General features: G+C 39.3%; 1 protein-coding gene across 3 annotated transcripts in view; it reads right to left on the bottom strand.

Moving 5' to 3' along the window:
* Positions 1–23,229, bottom strand: part of si:dkey-240h12.4 (death-associated protein kinase 2) — a 39,529-nt gene extending 16,300 nt beyond the window's left edge. Inside the window, exons 1-5 of one of the 3 annotated variants that reach the window (XM_017720062.2) lie at positions 22,892–23,229; positions 6,477–6,621; positions 5,360–5,581; positions 3,242–3,380; positions 1,226–1,355 (exon numbers count right to left, since the gene is read on the bottom strand). In XM_017720062.2, the coding sequence (XP_017575551.1) occupies positions 1,226–1,355; positions 3,242–3,380; positions 5,360–5,581; positions 6,477–6,538 (553 nt within the window). In that variant the 5' untranslated portion in view covers positions 6,539–6,621; positions 22,892–23,229. Of the gene's footprint in view, positions 1–1,225; positions 1,356–3,241; positions 3,381–5,359; positions 5,582–6,476; positions 6,622–7,225; positions 7,249–22,374; positions 22,740–22,891 lie in introns of those variants that run through there. The other 2 variants (XM_017720063.2, XM_037540624.1) reach the window with 2 other exon arrangements.
* Between the last annotated feature and the right edge of the window lie 782 nt (positions 23,230–24,011).

Here is a 24,011-nt window from a genome sequence, read left to right as displayed (position 1 = left end):
AACAGAAAGAGAGAAACAGACAGAGAGCAATAAACCAAGCAGAGAGACAGAGAGACAGATATAGAGAAATGAGGAAATGAGGGACAGAGACAGGAAGAGAAATAAGAAACAGATGGGAGAGATAGAGAGAGAGAGAGAGAGAGAGAGAGAGAGAGAGAGAGAGAGAGAAAACAGTTAAAGAGAGAAGGACATCATAATCATAAAACATTTGGACCATTTTTCCATATTTCTATTGGCTGATCCGTCCGAGACAGAGAAAACAGAGTGTGTGTGTGCGTGAGAGAGAGAGAGAGAGAGAGAGAGAGAGAGAGAGAGAAAAAGAGAGAGAGAAATTGTAGACTGTGCCATTGCTCTGTATTATGTGTCCACATTCACAGTAGCTCAAACATTATGAAACATATCAGTATCACATAATCAGACTATCAGTGGACTCACCTGAACATTAAACTTTACCCTGTACATTAATCTGCTAACACAAACTTCATATTCCACAGCAGAGGCTTCTCTGCCTACTTCATGTTCAAAATGTTGTCTCTACCCACAACAATTGGTGAGACTCCAAACTCAGCTACCATAGCAACCTTATCATGCTACTTAATATTCCAGATAAGAGATAAGAGAGTTTGATACCACTTCACCTCCAGTTCACATTCAGCTGCATTATGGAATTAAAACATTTTTCACAGTGGTGCAGCATTCGTTCTCTCAGTAAATGTGTTTTGCTGAAGCTGTGGGTTTATGTAGGCAAGAGCAACATCGTGCGATCGAGTGTGTGTGTGTGTGTGTGTGTGTGTACGTGTGTGCGTTTATGTGTGTGTATGTGTGTGCGTGTGTATGTGTGTGTGTGAGTAAGCTTGCTGTCATCGCTGATGTTCTTCAGTGAACGCTGATCGCTGCTGGGTGAGCCACAGGATGTGTGTGTGTCCGTGGCACACAGCTTTAAAGCGAGAACAGCAGAATTAGATGGTATGTTTTGTACATCATCATCGCCAGCCATCGAACAAAAGCCAATTTTGGTTCGTTTCTGTCCACTCATCTCTCACCCTGACCAAAAGTGCCATGTCACTTCCTGAACTTTCACTCGTCTCCATGGAGATGACAGAGACCTGGAAATCCTGCTCTGTACTGAAGCAATGAAAATCAGATGCAGACACACATAATTCTGTACATGTTCTCTCCCTTAAGTGCAAAATAACTCATCAATTCACTGGACCACATCACTTACCAATGTACTGAGGGGTGCCACCCATGCTTTTATACTCTTCTCCTTGTATGAAGCAGTGAGCCATGCCAAAATCGATGATCTTGATGTCTGGATTGGGGGCTTGCTTATCCGACAACATTATATTTTCAGGCTGAGGGAAGAAAAAAGGTTTTAAGCACCTAAACACACAGTATAAGACCATTTATTTTGGCAATAAAGGTATTTTTGTTTGTGAAAACACCATATATTATTAGCATAAATGCAAATAAACATAAATACATTTCAAACTAACCAGGATTTCTTATTTTGCAAAAAATACCTGACATATTATGAGCTCATCTGAAGGACAAAGTTTGGTTTTAGATTTTTCCTGGATGCCTCCAGCCATCACATGGATTTGTTAAATTCCATCACAAGCACTCTTGATTTAATACAATGAAAAAACTGGCCAAACCAGGTGTTGGATGGTAACTGCTATTAATACTGGGCTGCCATAAGGAGAGGTTTGGTTAAGCAAATGCTGGCATATGTAAATCCACTACTTATTGTATTAATGTATTTGTACTGGTAATGTTAACTGCATTTGGATTCTAATATGAGCTTCTTAAAATGACACCAAATAAATAAAGGTTCTGATATAACAGTAACAATATGCTATCTCCTTTTTCAGATTGCATTTTGAAAAATGAATGGCTACAGTTTATAAAGGTCACATAGGCAACCATCTTTCTGTTGATAAGACTAAAATAAAGCTTCTAGTATTGCTTTAGATGATACTGTAAGCTTAGCACTTTAACTCTTCAAAATAATCTTTTAATTCTCCAAAATTAAAACACTTCTCAGAGTTTTATTGAAGACATGACCCCAGTCTAAAAAAAATAAACTACTCAGTGTGAGCTGAATGCCTAAATTTTCTATTATTATTAATACTACTCTCATGGGCTTTTGGTAAATAAGATCCAGAAGACTGTGGATACACCCTTTTCCCTGCCTTAGGAAACACATTCTTCACTAAACATGTGCAGATGCCGCATGTAGGTTGAGGTTGAATGTTTCTGACAAATAAAATGTATGTGCTAATCAAAAGGACATTTAAAGCCATTTGAGACTCCAGTGAACCACAGTGAGTGCCATTATCACCAAATGGAGAAAACGTTTAACAGCGGTGAATCTTTCCTAAAGCAGCTTGGCCTACCAAAAGTCACAGCGATGACTCATCCAGGTAGTCAAAAAAAAACCCAGACGAAACTTTTAAGAACTGCATGCCTCTCTCGCCTCAGATAAGGTCAGCATTCCAACAGTAAAAAGCTCATCTTACATCTTACAAAAAACACCTTGATGAGTCCAAAGCCTTCAGAAATAACTTTCCGTGGATTGATAAGTTGAAAGCAAACTGTCTGGTCACTGATTCATGACCTTAAGGGCAACTGTGTTGCACAAGAAGACAATCATCCAAAGCATGAGTGTAAGTCCACTCTGACTGGCTCAAAAGAAACAAAAAGTTTTGCAGTGGCTTAGTCAAAGTCTAAGTTTCTCTGAGATGCTCTGTCTTTGACCTTAAGTCTTCATCAGTGATGTTAAACACATTCCAGTTATACAAAGCATTTGGTTGCAGTCTTCAGATTTTATGAAAATCTGAAGCCTTATTGTGACAAATATGCAAAAACAGAGTTAATCAAATACCTGTTCACAGCACTGTTAATGTAACATTTATTCATATTTTAGCCAATGCAGAAGTTCTGAACTGTTAGGTTTCATCAACAATAGCAATATAAAACAGCATTTGGTGACGAAGTAGTTTTATCTGTTACCTCAGTGCAGGCATGTAAAACTGCGTTCCCTTTCGGGTCATGGTTTAGCAGAGATGAGCATTTTCCCCTCATCTAACACTCCGAAGGCCTTGCCAGTTAGATTATGATGTGCATCAGGTGTGTTTAATGAGGCAGAATGTCTGCAGTGCTGTGATCTGGGCTGGAGTCTGACACATGTGGTTTAATGTATGCACCAACACCTCACGTTAGCCTATTCACCATGTACCTTTAAGTCAAAGTGGCCGACGTGTTTGCTGTGCATGTAGCTCACTCCCTCCAGAATTTGCATCAGGAACTCAATGGCCTCTGTCTCAGTCAGGCTCTCCTTCTCAGCAATGAAGTCAAAGAGTTCACCACCTCTAATGCTGCATGCAAAAATGTCACAGAAGACAAATAGTGAACACAGGCATGAGACCAGAGAGAACACAAGTAGTGTATTTTCTTCATTGTTTATCTGATCACTAAACCACTTCCTGCAGATCTACTTTCAGATAAGGTTATGCTCTAATCTTGGTTCTCCACTGAGCCACAATTATCTCCACTGCTTATCAGCAATGCATTCCCAGACCTAGGCTGTGGTCCAGGTGTGCATATCTAGTCCTCTACACAATCCTAGGCGGTCCCTATCAGAAGGTTCCTTATATAGCTGAAAAAAGCAACCTGGCAGTTTTTCGAGGACTCAAACAGAAAATCTTTCACAGGAGTAAGCTGAATGCAGGCGCACCTGCTTTCAGTGAGATGCAGTTTTTAGCTGCAGGACGGCATTTCATTAAAAACTGTTTCCCTGCAACATATTACATCATTCACATCAGCAGCATTTTCTTCTTTCTGATAGCAGGGGTAGACCATTACAGTACATTTTGCACAGTTCTATACAAAAAACGAGCCTTCGTAGTCCAACCAAGAACCCACCTTTCTCAGCTGCATCCTAGTTTTTTGGAACAGCTATTTAACCTGTTTAATCCACCTGTCTAATTCTCAAATTTACTGCATTAACTCCAATGTTGCTTGCTTTTGTGAGTGTGTTGAAAATGTATTCAAAGAAAACTCAGTCAGTGAAGGACGTGTCCTCCAAAGATGTAAGTGAATTCTCTACTATTGTCTTCATATTTTCATCAGTATAATGTTGATTTTGTATCTGAGGTCTTCATCATGACATCAAGCCAGACCTTCCATTTGAGTGTGTGTGTGTGTGATGTTAATACGTAAATACAACATAACAATACTACATGACCCAAAAACCTCTGACTTAAATTATTATTTCAGGAGTTATTATTTCAGGAATTATTGCAGTAAAACAAACAACATCATATTTCGGAGTGTTTTTTTAATAGACTTTTTTTCTCTAATATTTTTGAGTATTTTTTCTTAGATATTATTTAGATATATTAGCTTTTCCAATATTTTAGTGCTTTTATTCCAATATTTCATAGTGTTTTTCCCTAATATTTTAGCATTTTCTTCTCCAGTATTTTAGTGTTTTTTCTCTAATATTTTAGAGTACTGGATTTTGAATATTTCAGCAAGCTTTTCTCTGCTATTGGAGTATTTTACTCCAATATTTTTGTGTTGTTTCTCCAATATTTTAGTATTTTCTTGAATGGTTCAGAATGCTTTTTTCTAAAATATTTTAGTGAGGTCTTTCACAAATATTATAGCATGTTATTTCTTGTGTTATTTTAGCATGTTATTGTCTTCTACATAGTGCCGATTTAACAAGAATATTTCATTTAAATTATTGATTCCATTAATTTAATTTATTTCTGACACCAATGCAGCACCAGAAGTCACATTTCTTGTGGAAACAGCTGCGTTGCATGAAGCAATCTTGGCAATAATGAGTTAAAAGTTAAACTGGAAGATTGTGATTGGTAAAAGACTTGCTCGGTTTCTAACCCTTCTAAATAATTTGCTTAACATACCTTTCAACATAAATTCTTGATGACATCACTTTGGCAAACACTGCATGTTACATACCACCAGCCGTTAAACATTAACATCAAACCAGAACCCATGGAGTGGAACCATACGCCAGCTTCTTCAGGCGGTAACATCGTAAAACAGCCATGTTTGGGCTGGGATTAAAGCTAAACATTGTGCTTTGATCCATGGGCAACTCTGATTAGCATCATTTTACTTCGCTCTCATCAAAGCAATCTTCTGTTAATGGGCTGAGCTCTTATTCATCCTTTCTCTTCAACGCGCCTTCATCTTTCTTGCTTATCAGTGAGCTGCTATTCATCATCCACACTCCTGAGTTCCTGTTTATCTCCTGCTGTGTCTTCACATCTCACATACACACACACACACACACACACACACACACACACACACACAAACTTACAGCTCTATGATTAGGACCACCTCAGCCCTGCTCTCAAAAACATCTTTGAGGGCCATGATGTTTTGGTGCTGTAGGCTCTGCAGGATCTCCACCTCTTTCTCCACGCTCTTCCTCTCCAGGCCGAGACGGCTTCCCACACCTCGTTTCAGCTTTAGAAACTTCCCAGCCCACGGGATGCCTGTAGCCCGCTCACGAACCTCTCGCACCTGCCCAAAATGACCACTGGCGAGGTGATAAAAGAACATCAGAGGGTTAACCTTATTGAACTGAGTGTGTCTTCAGCAATCCATTCTGACAATTTGGCAATGTCTCCCTAAACTTGTTTAAATCTGCTGGAGGAGGAGTTATGGCATGCACATCCACACTGGCCACAGTGAAATGTATCAGCATGCTGAATTGGTGCTTTTAATATGTCTAAAAGATACACAGGGCTTCTTTCAGGAGCTTATTATTTCAGAGCTTATTACCATTTTATTTGATCATAGTAACAATAAAACACTACTAATGTGGGACTAATCCTCTTATTCATGTGTTTGCCTGTTTTAAAATGTAGTTTATAAGACAAACTAAATACAAAACTACAAGCTTTTTGAAATTATGCCCTTCACGTATCAGATAAACGTAGCATTAAGAAAGGATCAGTTAAGACTCAACAGAAGAAAGCCATGTTTTACTGTGGACTAAACTAAAATTACCCCTTAAGACCTTTTGACATTGTTACTATTCAGATATTATGTATTAACTTTCATTACAATAATGCATATTTTCTATAGTTCTAAGAGTAACTAAAAATGTGGACCCACAAGTGTGTTGCTGAGGGTAAAAGAGATTAAGAAAGAAAGTAAATGGTTCTATACACTGTAAACCCTATATCAAGTAATGGTCTCAAAATCCGATATCCTAAGGTAGGGGTGCTCAACTCTGTTCCAGGAGGGCCGGAGTACAGCAGAGTAGGGAAATCACCTAACTATGCTGCATACTGTGCCCTCCATGACCAGAGTTGAGCACGCTTGCCTTAAGCTTTTGTTAAAGCTAAACAGCAGCTGATTGGTAGGAATAAAAGATAGGGCCCAAACAGGCCTTCCATAGACAGCATATGACTATTAAAACTCCTTACCTGCCCAGTACCTCTCCAATTTCATAAAGGTCCTCAACATTATCCACCTTAAAAACTGCCATCCTGCCTCTGCCTTTTCGCCCCTGACTTTTTTCCTCAGACTTCAGTGATCACAGCACAGGCCACAGCATTGTTCAATCCAGATCTGAAAGACAGAGAGGAGTTTTTGACCTTTTTATTCTTAATGTTAAAGGTCTTAGCAGTAACAAAGGGTAGCATGGCCCAAAATTAAATGGACATGAAAATGAAAATGAATGGATAATGAAAATGAAAATGAAAAACTTCCATTTAAACATCACGTGTGAACTAAAGTTTTAAGCTTCATAGTCTAATGTTTTCAGATACCTCAGACCTTTTTTATCAAGGGTCAGAGTGAATTAGGTGACTTAGGCCTTTCCATCAACAAAGAAAATTCTTAGTCGGGAACCTCCCTGTTTTATGACCAAACAAAGCGTCCTGCACCTAACTTGTGCACACACCTTTGAGTTCTCATAAGCTGAGCATTTGGGAGTGCTATTGATCTGAAATGTCTTGTGTAACTCACAGCATGAACCAAAAAACTGTTTAGCACATGAGCCAACTATTGTCAAAGCCACCACTTCATGACGAAGTGGAACAAGAATGCAGAGTGCACAGACCAAGACCAGGCAGAAACATAAGCAAACGCCGGGACAGTTAGTTTCCCATGCAACACAGAGGGTGTTAGCCAACACTTACATAACATGCCCCTTTGCCACAAGCACACATACTTCTGTAATTAGTTTTCAAATGCTTTCTCTTCATTATTGTGAGGAAAAAACAGAGAGGTCTGAAAAGACAAACAAAGAGAGTAAATGAGAGGACGCAGGGGGGAGGACAGAATGCCAGTGCTCTGCAAAAGAAAAGACACACTGTTAGACACACAGTGAACAGACAGAAGTTGTACAGAGAGAGCTGTGATGAACAGCTGATTGTAAAAGCAAACAGCCTGAAAGGGAACCTATGCATGTAGACCTGTATATGAAAATACCCATCTATTAGCCCAACAATTCATTATGTATACAATTTATAAGGAGAACTTGAGGACATACTTGCTTCATTATTATTAAATGAACAACGTACAAAGTCTCTGTAATACAGTCTAGGCAATCACTTCTTGACCACATTCATCCAAAATCCATGTATTAGACATTTCTTTGATTACCTGAATATACAGAGTATATTAGTGAAATTACACAACATGTACAATGTCAGTAAATCTTTTATACACTTCATTAAGTACACCTCCTTGTACCTACACTTGTCTAATTTATCAGCTCTATTTACCACATAGGTGCACTTCTACAATTACAGACTATAGTCCATCTGTGTCTCTGCATACTTTGTTACCTCTGATCTACTCTGATCTTCAATGTCAGAACCCCCACTAGACCACATAGCAGGCATTATTTTGGTAGTGGATCATTATCAGCAATGCAGTAACACTGACACAGTGTTAGTGTGTGTTGTGTAAAAGTGAAACAGACACAGCAGCAAAGGATGTACTCAATCTGTAGGCCTAATCTTGTCCTGTCACTAAACCAGACGTGTCAATGACCAAACACTTTGTTTGTATACATACGTGAGAAGATAAGTGAATACAGTGCCCTCCACAAATATGGGCACTTCTGGTAGTCATGAGCAAAATGAGCGGTAAAAACATTCCTAATTATTCATTCTTTTCAATATTTCATTCAAAATATTAGGACAAAATTTAACTTTTATTTAAGACATAATAAATGAAACAACAAACTAAGGTAACACTTAATTTGTTTCGTAGAAACTTAATTTACTTCCAAGTTACATTCAACTAAATATCTATTAAGTTGACCATAATTTTCTTTACTCTAAACCGGGTTCTAATCCTAATCCTAACCCTAACCAAAAAACTAAACCCAAATACTGTTCCAAAAAATCTAACCCTAACACCACCACTGTTTAGAATCAACTGATAGTTTGTAATCTGGACATATGTAGATAATCTATAGGGGGATGTAGTGGATTATACAACTATTTTTCTTAAATCTATGTGTGCTAAAATTGTTAGCACCACAAGAAATTCTTAAGAATGAAATCTAATTGATTTATTTTCCCTTTCATACTTTATGTTTAAAGTCAACCTGAGTGATTACAAACACTTAAATGATCAGCCATGACTTCCAGTTTCACTGGAGAATATATATGAGATGAAACACAGGCCAAATTCCCTGTCATCCATCATTATGAGAAAGACCTGAGGATACAGCAGTGATGTATGACAAAAGGTTGCTGAGCTGCACAAATCAGGAAATGGTGACAGGAAGATAGTAAACGGTTGAAAATGCCCATTTCCACTATCAGGCCAATAGTTTAAAACAACTAGTGATGTTAAAATAAGGAGAATAGGACATATGTCCATACTAACCTCACATACAGTGAGGAGGATGGTTTGAGTGGACAATGAATCTCCAAGGATCACAGATGGGGAAATTGCAGAAATCAGTTAAGTCTGAACGTCTCCCAAACCACAATCAAACATCACCTGCATAAGCACAAGTTGTTTAGGAGGGCTGCCAGAAGAAAGCCTCTGCTATCAAGGCCCAACAAACTCAAGCTCTTACAGTTTACCAGACGTTCAAGATGGTAACATAGACTCAATGAAGTAAGAGCAGAAATAAAATCAAAACCCAACTGCCTTAGCCAGGAAGCTTAAACTGGGCCATAGTTTGAATCTTTCAGCAGGACAATGATCCACAGCAGACATCAAAATCAACACAAAAATGGTGTACTGACCACAGAATCAAGGTTTGTCCATGCCATGCCTCACCCTGGAGTGGAATGAGCTACAGAGGGGAGTTCTGAGTGTGGAATCTGAGTGTGAAGGATCTGGAGAAAGGATCTGGACTGGTTTTGTATGGAGAAATGGTCTCAGATTGTTTGTCATGTTGGGAGGGGCACTGCATTGATCTACAGGTTTGGAGGTGGGGCTGTGAGGGAAACGGCAGGTTGGGCTGCTGTGTTTTAGAGCTAGGGTACGCTAGCTACCAGAAAATATGACAGAGTGACAGAATCAAATGCCACTTTTGCAACTGAGAGGTCTTAGGAGGTTGACAATTCTTCTCTACTACCATCCCCTTCTCCGACGTGGGAAGGTGGTTCTGATCAGGCAGTGTTTCGTGAGCCTTAACAGTTATCAGTCACTGACTCAAGCCACTGAAGAGTTAATGTTATGCCAGAAAATGATTAGCAGCAAGTGGGAGAGGGGTCTGAATGGTAGAACATTCAGTCACAGAGTGCATCACAAAGTCAGCCAAAGTTTGCTCCAGAGGCCCTAAATACTTACGTTCTACAAGCTGTTCATGGCACTTACCGGTGTTACACCTGATTCAGTTCCCACCTGATTCAGTTCCCACCTTCACAAATTGAACTCTTGGGCACGCACACTCACTAAACAGAAATCCACAGCAAGCAACAGTGGAACTATGGAAAGCAGAAAAAAGTTTGACATAGGCTGTACAGAGGAAAGGTTGACACAGTCGTCCATTTAATGTTAACCTTTCTTGAACCGCTTCGCTTTCCGTAGTTCCAGTGTTGCTTGCCACTGATTTCTATTCACGCACCAGAGAGTTTGAGCTATAAAGGGAAACATGAATTGGATGGAGCACCAGCAGCTTTATGGAGACTTGCAAGAATCGGTCCAACATCTTTATTACAAACTAAGCTTAGATTAATTGGTATATTCACAGTTGGTACAGACAGATGGCATATCTCAGCCTTGTGAAGAGGTACTGGGGGTATTTAGCTCAGGACGTGAGTGTGGTTATCTCCTCACTCCAGGGTCCTATGCTTTCATATTTCTGAGTCCGGTGTGAACAGGGCGTCATCGGGGGTGGTAATGTTGTTTGACTGATTTGCATACTGTGACATATCATAGTTCTTCGGTACGAAGACATGTCATCCGCGCCTATAGCAGAGTTGAACCAGAGGGGCGCTGCAGAGGCGGAACAGTCTGGAAAGATTTGTGTTCACATTTTAAGCAAAGCTACTATATTTTATTATTACAGAGCAGTGCAATTCAGCTGTTAATGGAAAAAGGGTCTTAGAGTGTAGTTACTCTTTAAGCATTATAGGAGACTTGAGAAATGAAAGATCATAAGGATAAGCAATCAGAATATTTTTTTACTGTTTTGTAAAAAAGTCTGTTTTGCTCATGTTTTCAAAAGGTGCCAACATTTGTGGAGGCCGCTGTATAGCACTTCTGCTGCAGATTTACAGATAACACGAATACTGAAGGTTTAAAAAGAAGACTTCTAAAGGAAAGACCTGCACAAAAACGTAGACAGGCAGAAAAATGCACACAAAAAATAGATCAACAGAGACAGTCAGGCAGATAAATAGAAAGACAGATGAAACAATTTTGTTTTTGTTTTTGCATTGGCTACTCATTCTGATTTATAAGTCCTTTCCAAATAACAGTGTTCATCCAGCCCCTCCCACTGGTTTCCTTCAGTATCATACCAGGAAATCAGTCACAGAGCACAACAATGAAGTCCATTCAATAAAAAAACAGCCGCTCTTGAGCCATAAACCACAGTGCAACAATAATCATCAAGCAGCAGAATAGAACATGGGCAGAACTAGTAATGAAGAGCCAAATTCCACCTAACTCAAGTCAATCTGGGACTATAAATGTTTTTTTTTCTTCAAGTTACAGCATGTGCTCCATATTCACACTGCACTTACATTTCTCTATGCATTTGACAAACTCAAATCAAGAAAGCAACTCAAGACTGCAAAAACACTTTCATAAACATGTAAATGTCTGTGCATCCTGCAAACATATGAATACCTTTTGTCAGAACAGTATCATGTAAATGTCAGTGCTTTGAATTGGTTAGTAGCTAATGCCGAAACCACTTCAGTCCCTAGCCTTACTACCTCACATGCAAGCCTGAGGCTGCAGGCATTGTCTCTCTGGAAGGAGAGATGAAATTCCTGTTTCCCATGAATAGTTCTTGTCAAGACAGATCCATACGATGATAAAACCACATTCCATTGCCATCAGGAAAAGCCTGAAAGGGTCTGAGCTGGGAGGAACTACACAGCAGGATATACATCTACTGACTGATCTAAGACCAGATTCCTGTCTATTCCCTTGAAACACCACAAAATATAACAGTGGTAAAAGAACACTGAGTGCTTACTCTCAGCCGACTCAGTGCTGCTGTTAAAGGAAAGAGGTTGAACCACAGCTGTCTGGCTGAATTTGTATTGATTTAAGCTGCAAATTAAAACATCCACAAATACTGCAGTATATAACGAAACAAGTGTCCCACAAATCAACCTTGTTCATCAGTGTTGGAGAAAGGAAAGACTGAAGCAGATGTTGCACAGCTGTTTAGCTTTATTTCTTAAGAGCTCAGGAGACACTTCAAGGGCCAGATGTGCTAGGCCTTTTTGTGCCAAATTTCAGGCATATTCTACCTGCACGTTATGTACAAAAAATGGTGGACAGTGCTAAGTACACAATTTGTGCATATTGTACTTAGGAGAACCTTAAATGGATGTATCTCTCTCCGGTGATACTGACAGCAGGGATGTGCATTCTGACTACTAATGGACTAACTGACCTCTAATGGTTAATGACCAGATAATTGGTAGGGATGGGGTATATATATATATATATATATATATATATATATATATATATATATACATGTGTGTGTGTGTGTGTGTGTGTGTGCGCGTGCAACATAACGTGTGTCAGAACAGAATTGCACCTCTGTAGAAAGTTTTAATATTAAAAAATGTAATCTGTGCTGTGAAGTGCGGAATTAGTAGATGGTCTATGTGCAGAGTGCATAATCAACTTCAGAACATCCCGGCCACATCTAAGCATTGCAAAATTTTGCATTGCAAAAAACTCATACAAAATTAATCAATGTTTAACCTTTTTTAACTTAATGAACGATTGACTACCTGAAGCAAGTGCTCAGTGGAAACTTCCTCAAAGAGGTTAAGGCGACAAAACTTATAGACATCTAATCTCAATGACGTAAAAGTATTGCCTATTACATTAAAAAGCACATATATGACTGCCTTTAATGGCGTACAGACTAGTCCAAGTCTGATTAATAAAACGTTTGTTTAAAGTCAAAACAAGCAGAGATTTGAGCACAAATGATGAATCAGGGCCCTGCATGGGCTAGTCAAGATCTTTCACACAAAACTCACCCAACCGTGCATTTACGGATCTTGCTTTGTGCACTGAGGTGCAGTCATGCTGAAACAGAAAAGGGTCATCCCCAAACTGTTCCCACAACCCCACAGCATTATACCTTCTCCACCAAACTTTACACTTGGCACAATGCAGTCAGGCACATAACGTTCTTCTAACATTTGCCAAATCCAGACTCATCCAAACTGCCAGATAGAGAAGCGTGATTAATCACTCTACAGACTAGGTTTCCACTCCAGAGTCCAGTAGCAGCGTACTTTACACCACTCCCCTTGACGCTTGGCATTGTACATTCTCATCTTAGTGTGAACCTGCTCAGCCATGGAAACCCATTTCATGAAGCTCCTAAGCACAGTTCTTCTCCTGACATTGCTTTCAGAGGCAACTTGGAACTGTTCAGAGAGTGATTACACAGAGGATTCAGCACTCAATGCCTCTGTGAGTTTGCATGGTCTATCGCTTTGTGGCTAAGCTGTTGTTTCTCCTTGACACTTCCATTTCACAATAATAGCACAGTTGACAGTGGCAGATCTAGCAGGGCAGAAATTTCACACACTGACTTGTGGGTGAGGGGCATCCTACGACAGTTTCATGTTTAAAGTAACTAAGTTCATCATTATGACCCATTTTACTGCCAGTGTTTGTCTATTAAGATTGCAAGGCTATGTGCTTCATTTTACTGTTAGCAATGCATGTGGCTGAAAAACCTAAATTCAATAATTAGGAAGGGTGTCCCAAAACTTTTGTGCATACAGTGTATTATGAGGGCGGTCCTAATTCATTCAGATATTTCAGTAGGAAGCCAATAAATAACAGCACTCATTAGCTGTGTTTTGGATTTTTTGGTGTTGTCAGTTGTATATAACAGCAAAGTGTAATATGTCTTTATTCAGAACATGGAAAAGTTGCAGCATTTTTTTATACCAAATGTGCATGTAAAATAAGAACTTTGCACTGGACTATCATATGAACAAATTATTAGTTATATTGTTATTTTCTATTTAGAGTCTTATTACTAGTTTTATAGATGATATTGATAACAGTTTAGGTTAGTTTGAACCACAAATCAAGAGTTTTTTTTTCTTAGCAGACTATTATACCTAAATTTATATATATTACTACTCTTATGTCTTATTGCACATTGCAAAGATACAATATGCAATATGCAAAGATTAATTCAATCTGATTTGACTGTATACAACAGTCCAATATACTGTTTATCTGTTTATTTGTAAATATTTTGATGTTATTGTCCAGAACAAATAAATACTTATTGCACAATACTAAATATGCTACACGTTTTCTTCAGTGTGTTCAATATTAAAAGGCCTGCTAAAAGGCCTGGTGAGAGCATCAGTATAATACATAACAATTTACTGATTCAGTCATACACCAAAAAAGCTGCTACTCCTCTGCTCAAATTCTCTCCCAGGCTATATACTGTGTCAAGCAGGACACTATCATTAATATTCATGCCGCCCACTGTCCTTCTCATCCTTTCATATTTTCTGAAAAGTTTACTTTCTGACAGTGCAATCTGATATGCCATGCCTGAAAACGCAACAACAATAGCACAGAGAGTGTAGAAAATCAGCATCATACTGGAAACAGGAGTAAATCTAGCAGAGTATTTGACAGTTTGGCAGCCTACCAGAATACCTGACATTCATTTACTGTACCACTGCTAAAGCCAGAAGTCAGACAGTGAGTTCACATTAGTGTCAAAAATCTAAAGTTTTAAAATAAAGGTCAGAATTCCTGGATTGTTACCTTTTTTGCATGGGAAGCTCTTATGTAATCTATTGCCACAGCACAGCTTTAGCATATCACTACAACTCTGCTGTTTTTCAAAGCAAAGCCGGAATGACTGCTTTTGCCTATTGTTAAAATAACACACTTCAACAGTTTTTTCATATGTCTGGAGCAGACGGGGCGCTGAACAGGAAATACACTGAGGATGAAGTCAATGATGAATGCTTTTCACAAGTTCATTGACCAAGTCCATACGTTTCTCTAAAATACACAATTTCACATAAAACCACTCTTAATGATCCTGTTTACATCTCCATAATTGTGCAGAAAATTTGAAAATCTGTGGCTTTCCTTTTATTACAAACAATGACAGTTTATTTTTGATAAGACACAGAATGGTTCAGTCAGAAAAAATGTGCTAGAGACTGCCAAGCATTTAAATGATATGGCACGTTGCACAGTAAAAAATGTGCTAGATAAAGAAATGGAGTTCACAAAGCCAAAAATTGTGCCTTTAAAATATATAAAGCACAGCAATATTGGCAAATATCTAGGAAGTATCTCTGTTTTTGTCGATTTTATTTTTCTACATCATCTGAGCTCAGCAGCTGCCCTTTACAGTATGTGAAATTTTCATGATGAATGGACCAATCATAGAAATGCTCCAAAATCACTTTGAATTAAACCTCCTCACATTAACTTACATTAAAAGTGATGAACATTTTTGCCCTCTCCTGGAACCTTACTATTTTGGAGATACTTTCATTTCTTCAGACAGTGACGAAATACTGCATACTACAGAGGCACAAAAAGATTGACTCATCTAGTGTAGAGTTGCTACATTCAATGCAGAACTAGAGGCCAAACCCCTGTAAGCTGGGTGACGTACACGTCCTTATTATGATAAACTAATAGCTTTCAGACTTTGTGGTCTGTACGTTAAGTGATACTTTTTTAATCCCACCTCCGCATTTAACCCATCCGTGAAGTGAAACATCACATAGACACTAGTGAATACACAAACACTAGGGGGCAGTGGGCACACTTGCCCGGAGCGGTGGGCAGCCCTATCCATGGCGCCCAGGGAGCAACTGGGGGTTAGGTGGCTTGCTCAAGGACACCTCAGTCATGGACTGTCAGCACTGGGTATCGAAACGGCAACCTTCCAGTTACAGGGCCAGTTCCCTAACCTCCAGCCCACAACTGCCCCCAGGTAAGTACCCACTATGTGATTCTACAGCACAGTGTTGACCACTGGCACTAAGTAAAATTTCGAATAGGTAACTTAAATGCCTCGTACATGTTGACATTGTTTGTTGAAAATACTGGGTAGCAGCATTTTAGTTACAGAAGCATTAACAGAGCATTACAGCCTAAAACTAGCATTCAAAGCTGTCTGACTTGGAGAGTATATGTGCACGCAATGTGTGGTAGATCATTTTGTATTGTGGGATGTGCTTCAGACCCCTTCCCTGAGCAGATGAATCTGATGAGTGCGAATGATTTGAAAGAGTATTAATAGAGAACTCAGTCAAAACTCGGAGAAGGACGTGTCTTCCGAGGATGTAAGTGAATGATCTACTGTCATCATCATATCTTCAACAGTATAATGTTGATTCTGCATTTGGGACTTAAACATTGAGCTGGGCCTTCTTTTGGAATCTGCTGCATGACATTATTAAGTGAAAGCTTATGATGTGGTCTGAAAACTGCTGAATTTGAATAAACACCTCTGATTTTTTAACTTGAAAATCTCACTGGTAAGTCTGCAGTAACACCACTGGAGAAAGCAAGCATGCATGTTTATAACTGATGTAGCAATGGATTTATTTTTATGCTGCCTTCAAGTCGTGTCGGAAATATCGTATTTACGAGACTCATGCACATGAACAGCACCACAATGTCATGTTTACTAGCAGGACACGTTGGGCGTGTCAACAAAAAAAACTGATGGCTGTTGATAAACTGGCTCTATTTCAGTTATTTATCAACCACAACATTAACACTGCAGGGTGAAACCATCTACACATGGAAATACAGATACAATATATGTACACAGACTTTCTTTATTAACAGAAAAATAAAAGTAAGCCAAAAACGTTGTTTCCACTTATTTCCAACCAAAACCACTTGAACACAATCAAGTCGGATTTAAGACATCAAGTAGGAATGTCCAAGGAGGATTAGCATTATGGCCTGAGTACCTCTTTAAAGAATGGTCTTACTTGGGGTTAAATGGCTGTCTAAACAGCTGGCACTCCCATTCCATCCATTAACCTCTTATAGTCCCTGTAGTTACTGAATAATAAGCCCTAGTATGTAATGTGCCTGGGATTTAAGGGGTTAAATTAAGCAGCGCATATATAAACACAGTGTCTGTTGCAACTCTGCACAACAACACCTGCTTTCAATAATGAGCCTTGCTCCTTAACACAGAAGGGACTCTAATTAGTGGAATGAGATGTGTGGTGCACGGCTGGAACAAATAATCGCAAATGTTGCGTCCCCAGTTGATTTAGAGTAGAATTGAGTGTCCATACTATACAGCAGGGCTGGGCAACCAATCCTCAGGGGTCAGTGAATCTCTACTCTGACACAACAACCAAACACGGTAATTAACTGCTGAGATGAAGCAGGTATGTTTGAGCAGGAAAGTCACCAAATTTTGTAGTTCCCATCCCTGCTCCAAAGCACTGTTCTTTAGGCTAGGACTGTCTTTAAAACAGACTACTGCATACTGTTCATGTACTGTCCAACAGAAGTAAGTAGTAAGCAATGTGAAACCAACATGAATTTCTCCAGTACACCAAAGATAAATGAATGACGTACTATTCTAGCCGAATATTCCCATATGTGGGCAGAGCTATGTTCATGATGTGCTGCATCCCAAAATGCAATGCGGTTATTTCAGTCATGTCCCTGCCCTGTAGTACAGCGCATGGCTTTTGATGCATAGTCTATACTACTAATATGAAAACTAGCATTCAATATATAGTATATAGTTGTGCGGTATGCTGTATACAGTATATACTAATACACTACACATTATACAGTATATTCTAATGATGTATACAGTATATACTAATACATGATACATTATACAGTATATATCAAAACAAGACTCTCTTTGTAATCAAATGTATTAGGAAGTGTTTTTAAGTACTGACAATATTCACAATATATGCTCAGAAAAACATATTGTAGTATGATGTGATTTCATTGATCATGATCATGATAAATCTTGTCATCTTGCCCTGGTATACAGTACACACTGATACTGATAAAGTATACAATACACAGTATATATCGAGGCAGTATACAGTATATACTAGTGTAGCATGCAGTATACAGTATCCTCTGGTATGGTATACAATATATACTGATTCAGAATGCAGTACAGAATATACACTCAGGCAGGTATAGTATAGTATATACTGATGCAGTACGCAGTGTACAGTAATCACTAATGTAGTATACAGTATATACCATTATAGTATGCAGTTTACAGTATATTGTATGTACTGGGACAATATGCAATAGACAGTATATGCTGATATAGTATGCAGTATACAGTATATATTGATGGAGTATATAGTATTTGCTGCTGCTGTAAGAAAATCTTGTACCTCCATTTTTGTCATTTTTTTGTTTTTGACATAATTTGAAAATGCCTGTTGCCCTTTACATTGTGCTTATTTCATGTTGAACAGTTTAAAAGTAACAGCCCAAAATTGCCTGGAAAAAAGTCTGGTTCCACTGACTAACATTAAAAGTAAAGTAGGTTTTTTCCTTCTCCTGTAAAGTTACCATTTTGAAGGTTTTCTTCAGGAACAACAGCGATATACTGGTGCAGTATGTAGTGTACATTAAATACTGACACAGTACAGTGTATACTGGTACAGTATGCAGTATACAGAACTCAGTGTACCATTTTGAACACAGCCAATGTCTTGTCCTGTAGGGCCAAAGCATAATATAGATTCACAATCAGCAGGTCTGAGGGTTATATGCTATTAAAATCAAATTTACTGCAAAGACATTTCCTGGATTCATTGGGAAATCATTAATTGAAGACATTTAACAATTTTTGTGGAGTCCCACAGGGTTCAGTTTTAGGTCCATTGTTTTTTTGTTTGTACATTTTACCCCTAGGTGATGTCATTAAGAAGCATAATATAGTTTTTCATAGCTATGCTGATGACATGCAGTTATAAATTTTGATTCCTTCTGATGATTAACATGTTGTAGATAGGCTTACCAGCTGTGTCAGATATTTCCCAGTGGATGTCACAAAATTTCTTACAGCTTAATAATGAAAAACTGAAATACTGATACTACATTAGCTTCGTATACCAAACCTGAAGTATAAAGTCTGGGTATAATGTTAGATTCTGAGCTCTGTTTTAACCCACATGTAAGCACAGTCACTAAAGTAGCTTTTTATCATTGAAGAGATATACGGTTGGCATTTTCTCAGAGCAATGCAAAGAAACTTTTTAATGCATTCATTAGCAGCAGAATGTATTACTGTAATGCTTTTCTTAGTGGGCTTCCTAAGACAGCAATATATCCTCCACAACTTGTACAAATTGCAGCAGCACTGATCCTAACAAAACCAAAAAGGAGGTCATATCACTCTTGTTTTGAATCTTTCAAGGTAGATTTTAAAACTCTGCTTCTAGTTTTAAGGCTTTAAATGACCTAGCACCTGTGTATCTCACGGAATTTTCTGTCAGTTTATGTTCCAGCACATAATCTGCAGATAGTGGCCTTCTGCAAACACCTTCCGTAAAACAACTACAAATTTGTAGATTTTTTGGATGAACCTTCACTTTGAGCAAGCGAATTAATTCATAGCAAATTCCTGTCTGAATTTATGCCCATGCTTGTTCAGAAACTGCTCCATTGCATGTAACACAAGAGAAATGGAGGCTGAGGCAGCATTGTGGATCTGCGATTCTGGCAGTGTTATCACATTCTTTTCACATATTTGATGCATTTAACCAACATAAAGCCCTTTGCATCACAAATGCTACAGAGTGGTTTAAGAAAGAAATTTTCTTAACATCTGTGTCTACACCTTGCACTAGAGCAATGTTTCTCAATCCTACTCCTGGAGAGCCACTGTCATGCATAGTTTCCCTGTTTCAACACACTTGATCCAGCTAATCAAGTGACTGAAAATCATTTGATGAGTTGTTTTTTTAAACTACTCTGTATCCTTCAGTGGTTGACATGTTAACAAAGTAATTCAGTTGATTCAGTCAGCAGAGAAACTTCCTGACTCATTCATTTCTTTGTGATAGGAAACTGGGGTTGTGATGTCTACAATGCAAATATAGCCATTTTATTTACTAACCAAAACAACCATGTGTCTTCTGGGTTTTTATAAGTGACGGTGATAATAGTAAAATGGTGGTAAATCAAGAACAAAGAAGTTTTCATTGGGTGCTATTTTTCCTTAGCATGCCCTGCATGTACCTCTTCATTATACATGCATGTCGGAAAAGACACTTCAGGTTAAAACAGCTGTAAAACAATGTCCCGGGCATCTGACAGCGTATTCATTACTAGTGCATCTAAAAGCTGCCTGTGAAGTAGATTTTAGAGGCATTAAAGACTTCAGACATCACTACTCACTGCTGTGAACAATTCCGACATGTTAAGTTTCTCTAGAACAGCGCATTTCACATCAAACCACTCTGGATGACTTGGTTCACCTCTTAACTGAGTAATGCAAAAATGTTTGTTTAATATTTAATATGGAATTCCCCTTTAAGAAACCCTCCCCTACCAGTGAGCCAATCAACTAGCGGAAGATGCTTTTGAAATGCCTGAAGCAGTGTACCAATCTTAAAACTGGATGTTTCTATAAGCCACAAATGATGTATCTGTGGTATTTGTGTGAACACATATGTTGTTATGAAGCACCTTTCACATCATGTTCCATATGATTTGTTAGCAAAACTCTGAAATATCTTAAAAACATCAAACATGTCTTCCCAGTCCAGACTGTACTATACTCTATAATGATCACTCTCGGTCAAGTCAACTGGATTCTCCAACATGTTCAGCCAACAAAATCCACTGTTTTCAATACTACTTATTTTTCTTAGAACTTATTAAGTTATTTAACCTAATTATTTCATAGAGTGATGAAAGAGAGTTGTCAGTCAATGGCATATGGCCTCTGATTATGGCAGCATCCAAGGAAGCATCTAATAACTCCAAGTCAGTCAAAACCATCTTAGCACAGCCAAGTAATACTAAACAACTAAATACTGCCATACAATTTGTAAGCGTTTAAGCATTTTATGAAAGGAAAGGTATTAATAGCAGTTGCGAAAGCCTTACAATTTGAAATACAGCAATTTAAGTTTACAATATAAAAGCTATAAACCTTTAAAAAGTACTAAACTGTCACTGGGGTTGTACCCAGAGGTGGACAGTAACTAAGTAAATGTAATTCATTACCATACTTAAGTAGTTTTTTCGTGTATCTGTACTGAAGTTTTTCCATTCTGGGCGACTTTTTACTTTCACTCCACTACATTTCAGAGTCTAATATCTGACTTTTTACTCCGCTACATTTTGAGAAATCTGTCGCTCCTTTCGGTTTCTGTGTGTATAAAAACATAACATGTCAAAACGAAAGAAGCACAAAGCCAGAGCACCAATCAGGGCACAGCGGTCACTTTGTTCTGAGCTTGTTTTGACCTGTTGGTCATACCAACCCAGTGCAGCACACGGTTCAACGTCAGTGAAGCAGCGTAAAAATTTGGGAGCACATACGTCTATAAATGATGAACTAACCTAACTTTGTGTAAATAGACCACAATATAGAAATATGTCCACATAAGCAGTTTGACTGGCATGTTTTCTTTTTTCTGAATTCACACAACCACTTTCATTTTATAGTAAATTAGTTTGGGTTAGTTTATGTTTATGACCAGAGACCTACAGATCAACACAGTAAAGGAAAACTTATTTGTGATCCTGAGTTTAAAGCCAGTTTTTATTCAACTTGTAACTAATTTACAAAGTAATCTTAAACTGAAACTTTGCTTGTGTGTAAAAAGTGATTTCAGAGCCACTCGGTTCTCCCTGATGGAAACTGTTTACCTTCAGTGTTTTGTGCTTATAATCATATTAATAGACGTCAGCGTCACTAATTAATGACGTTCTATTAAAAGACTGGTTTACCAAGAGAGACGCTGGAGGATTTTCACCTGAAATGAGTTCATGAAGCGAGTCTTGTTATAAAAATGATAACAGGACATCAGAGCCACAATTACACTTTTAGTACTTTTACTTTATACTTAAGTACATTTGAAGGCAAATACTTTAGTACTTTTACTCAAGTGGAGGTCTAAAGGAAGGAACTTCTACTTTTACCAGAGTAATATTTTACCTTGGGTGTCTCTACTTTAACTCAAGTACAGGATCTGTGAACTTCGTCCACCTCTGGGGTTTGTGCCATTAACTGTACCTGTATTTAGGGAAGATAGTCCACATTCCCTCAGAGGTACTGACTCTGTCCTGACTCCAGGCTTTTCATTCTACTGTCTGTTTTGGACCTTAGGCTATGAAAGGGCACCAGTACGAACCCCTCGCTTTAGGACAAGCGTATTTAAGGTACACAGACGGGCATTAGAACCAGTTGTACGTGAGGGTTCGTTTACACTGTCTGTACCTTGAATGAAAGTCGAACCTGCACAGAACCTTCTCCCCTCACACTGCAGAGGTAACCATGTTAAACTGCTATCTAAACCACCTGTTTTATGAACGAGCACCTCGTGACAGGGTTTCACGGCCCTGGAGAGCTGTCATGAAGCCCTGTGGTCAGCGTCTGAAACCATTTCATGAACTTGTTAAGCCCAAATAGGAACAGCAAGCAGAGAGGAGACTGACCAGAAACGAGCAGCGGCAAAAAACAGATGAAATGTAGCGTGGAGTTGGTGTAAAACGTGAATTTGTGCTGGTAAATCTCTCCGTGTCTCCGGCGGTGAGGGAGCGGGCTGCTAGGCGAGCGCTGGCTGAGGCGGTTTCCCCTCACAGAGCTCCGCTCGAGCGCTTCGGTTCAGGCACGGCGGCGGGAACCTGGCGCTCTCGCTGCGCTTCACGGAGCCGGTCACGACTCACAGACACGACTCCCCGGAATGCAGGCGACATGCGCGGCGGACACCGCGGGGAAACCGGCCGCGAAGGTCGAGTCGCACGGCAGCTCTACGTCTGGTTCAAACCTAAAGATTCACCTCCGAGTTCGGAGCAACCGGTAAGAGCGGACGGCGTGCTGTGTTTCAGGCAGCTGTGACGCTCTCGGCCAGTGTGAGGACGACCAGGTCTGTTTTTACAGTTCCCTCCCTGTATTCCCTCGTTTTCCCTCCCCGGTGTACTAATGCAAACGGAATAAACTCCCGGCACGTACCTGTGGAGGGGGCTGGCGGCGTCCTCGGTGTCCTCACGCAGCCTGGACGCGTTTCTGAGCGCTGGTGTGGCTGTGAGGCTCACCTCAGGTCCGACCTGCGTTCGCTCGAGTCAGGAAAGGCGATTTTAGACCCCCCCCCGCCCTCATGAGCGTGACGGGAGGAGCTCATTGATGTCCTGTAACACATAAACACTCCTCACACATCAAGTACGGTCATCATGCCTTCACACAGCCCGTATCACCACTGGCTGCTCTTCAATACAAGAATTTACTCCTGTTTGCGAAACACTGACAAAGTTCCAAATCACACCGTTCATTCACTCTCTGGACAATTCAGTCCTAAGCTACAGAAACAGCCCGTTTTCAGTTCACTGTTTTGTGACGTCACAAAATCCAACACATTTACAGGCTCATTTACAGACCCTTTCCGGATGCAGTAGTTTAGCCCCGCCCACAGACTGAAGTTATAAAGAGTGTTTCAGCTCTTATCTGATGGATAAAGAGAGGTTGGAATAGCATGAAACATGAATTGCTGTACATAAACTCACACAAGCTATATGTAAACTCATCACAGGGATAAAACATAAATACAAGATCAATGCAGGATATGGGTCCTTTAAAAGATATAATAACCATACAATAACAGGACTGATGAGACACGTTAAGCTCAAATGCTTTCGCAGATGTCTAAAATAGGGCAAGTAGTCCTAGTATACACTACAAACTAGCCTATAGCTCCTTACACCTAGTTAAAAACAGAAGAATAGATATTTTATCAGATACAAAACCAAAGGACTGAAATAGAAAATTGTTGCTCTAAGATCTTTCTAGAAGTTTTCACAAGTTCCAGACACAGCTGACCGTCAGGTCCTTCACATTTATTAGGGATGTGTTTGGTTGCTGTTTAAAGGACAAGTTCAACATAACATCAATCTTGGACTGTTCTCTCCTCAGCCCAAACACTGTCAGTTGGCCAAGACGTGTTTCGTGGCCAGTTTTCTTAGTTGTGCATGAAGCTACTAGGCTAATGTAACTAATATGCAATAGAGGTGTCGCCCAGAATCTGTGGACATTTTGGGTGAGAGTTGTTTTTGACTGTTAGTATAGTAGCACCACTGCC

The sequence above is a fragment of the Pygocentrus nattereri genome, chromosome 1 (assembly GCF_015220715.1).
Source record: "Pygocentrus nattereri isolate fPygNat1 chromosome 1, fPygNat1.pri, whole genome shotgun sequence".
In the NCBI taxonomy this organism is placed as follows: Eukaryota; Metazoa; Chordata; class Actinopteri; order Characiformes; family Serrasalmidae; genus Pygocentrus; species Pygocentrus nattereri.
Note: the sequence above shows the minus strand (reverse complement) of the source record. Positions and strands in the feature narration are given on the sequence as shown.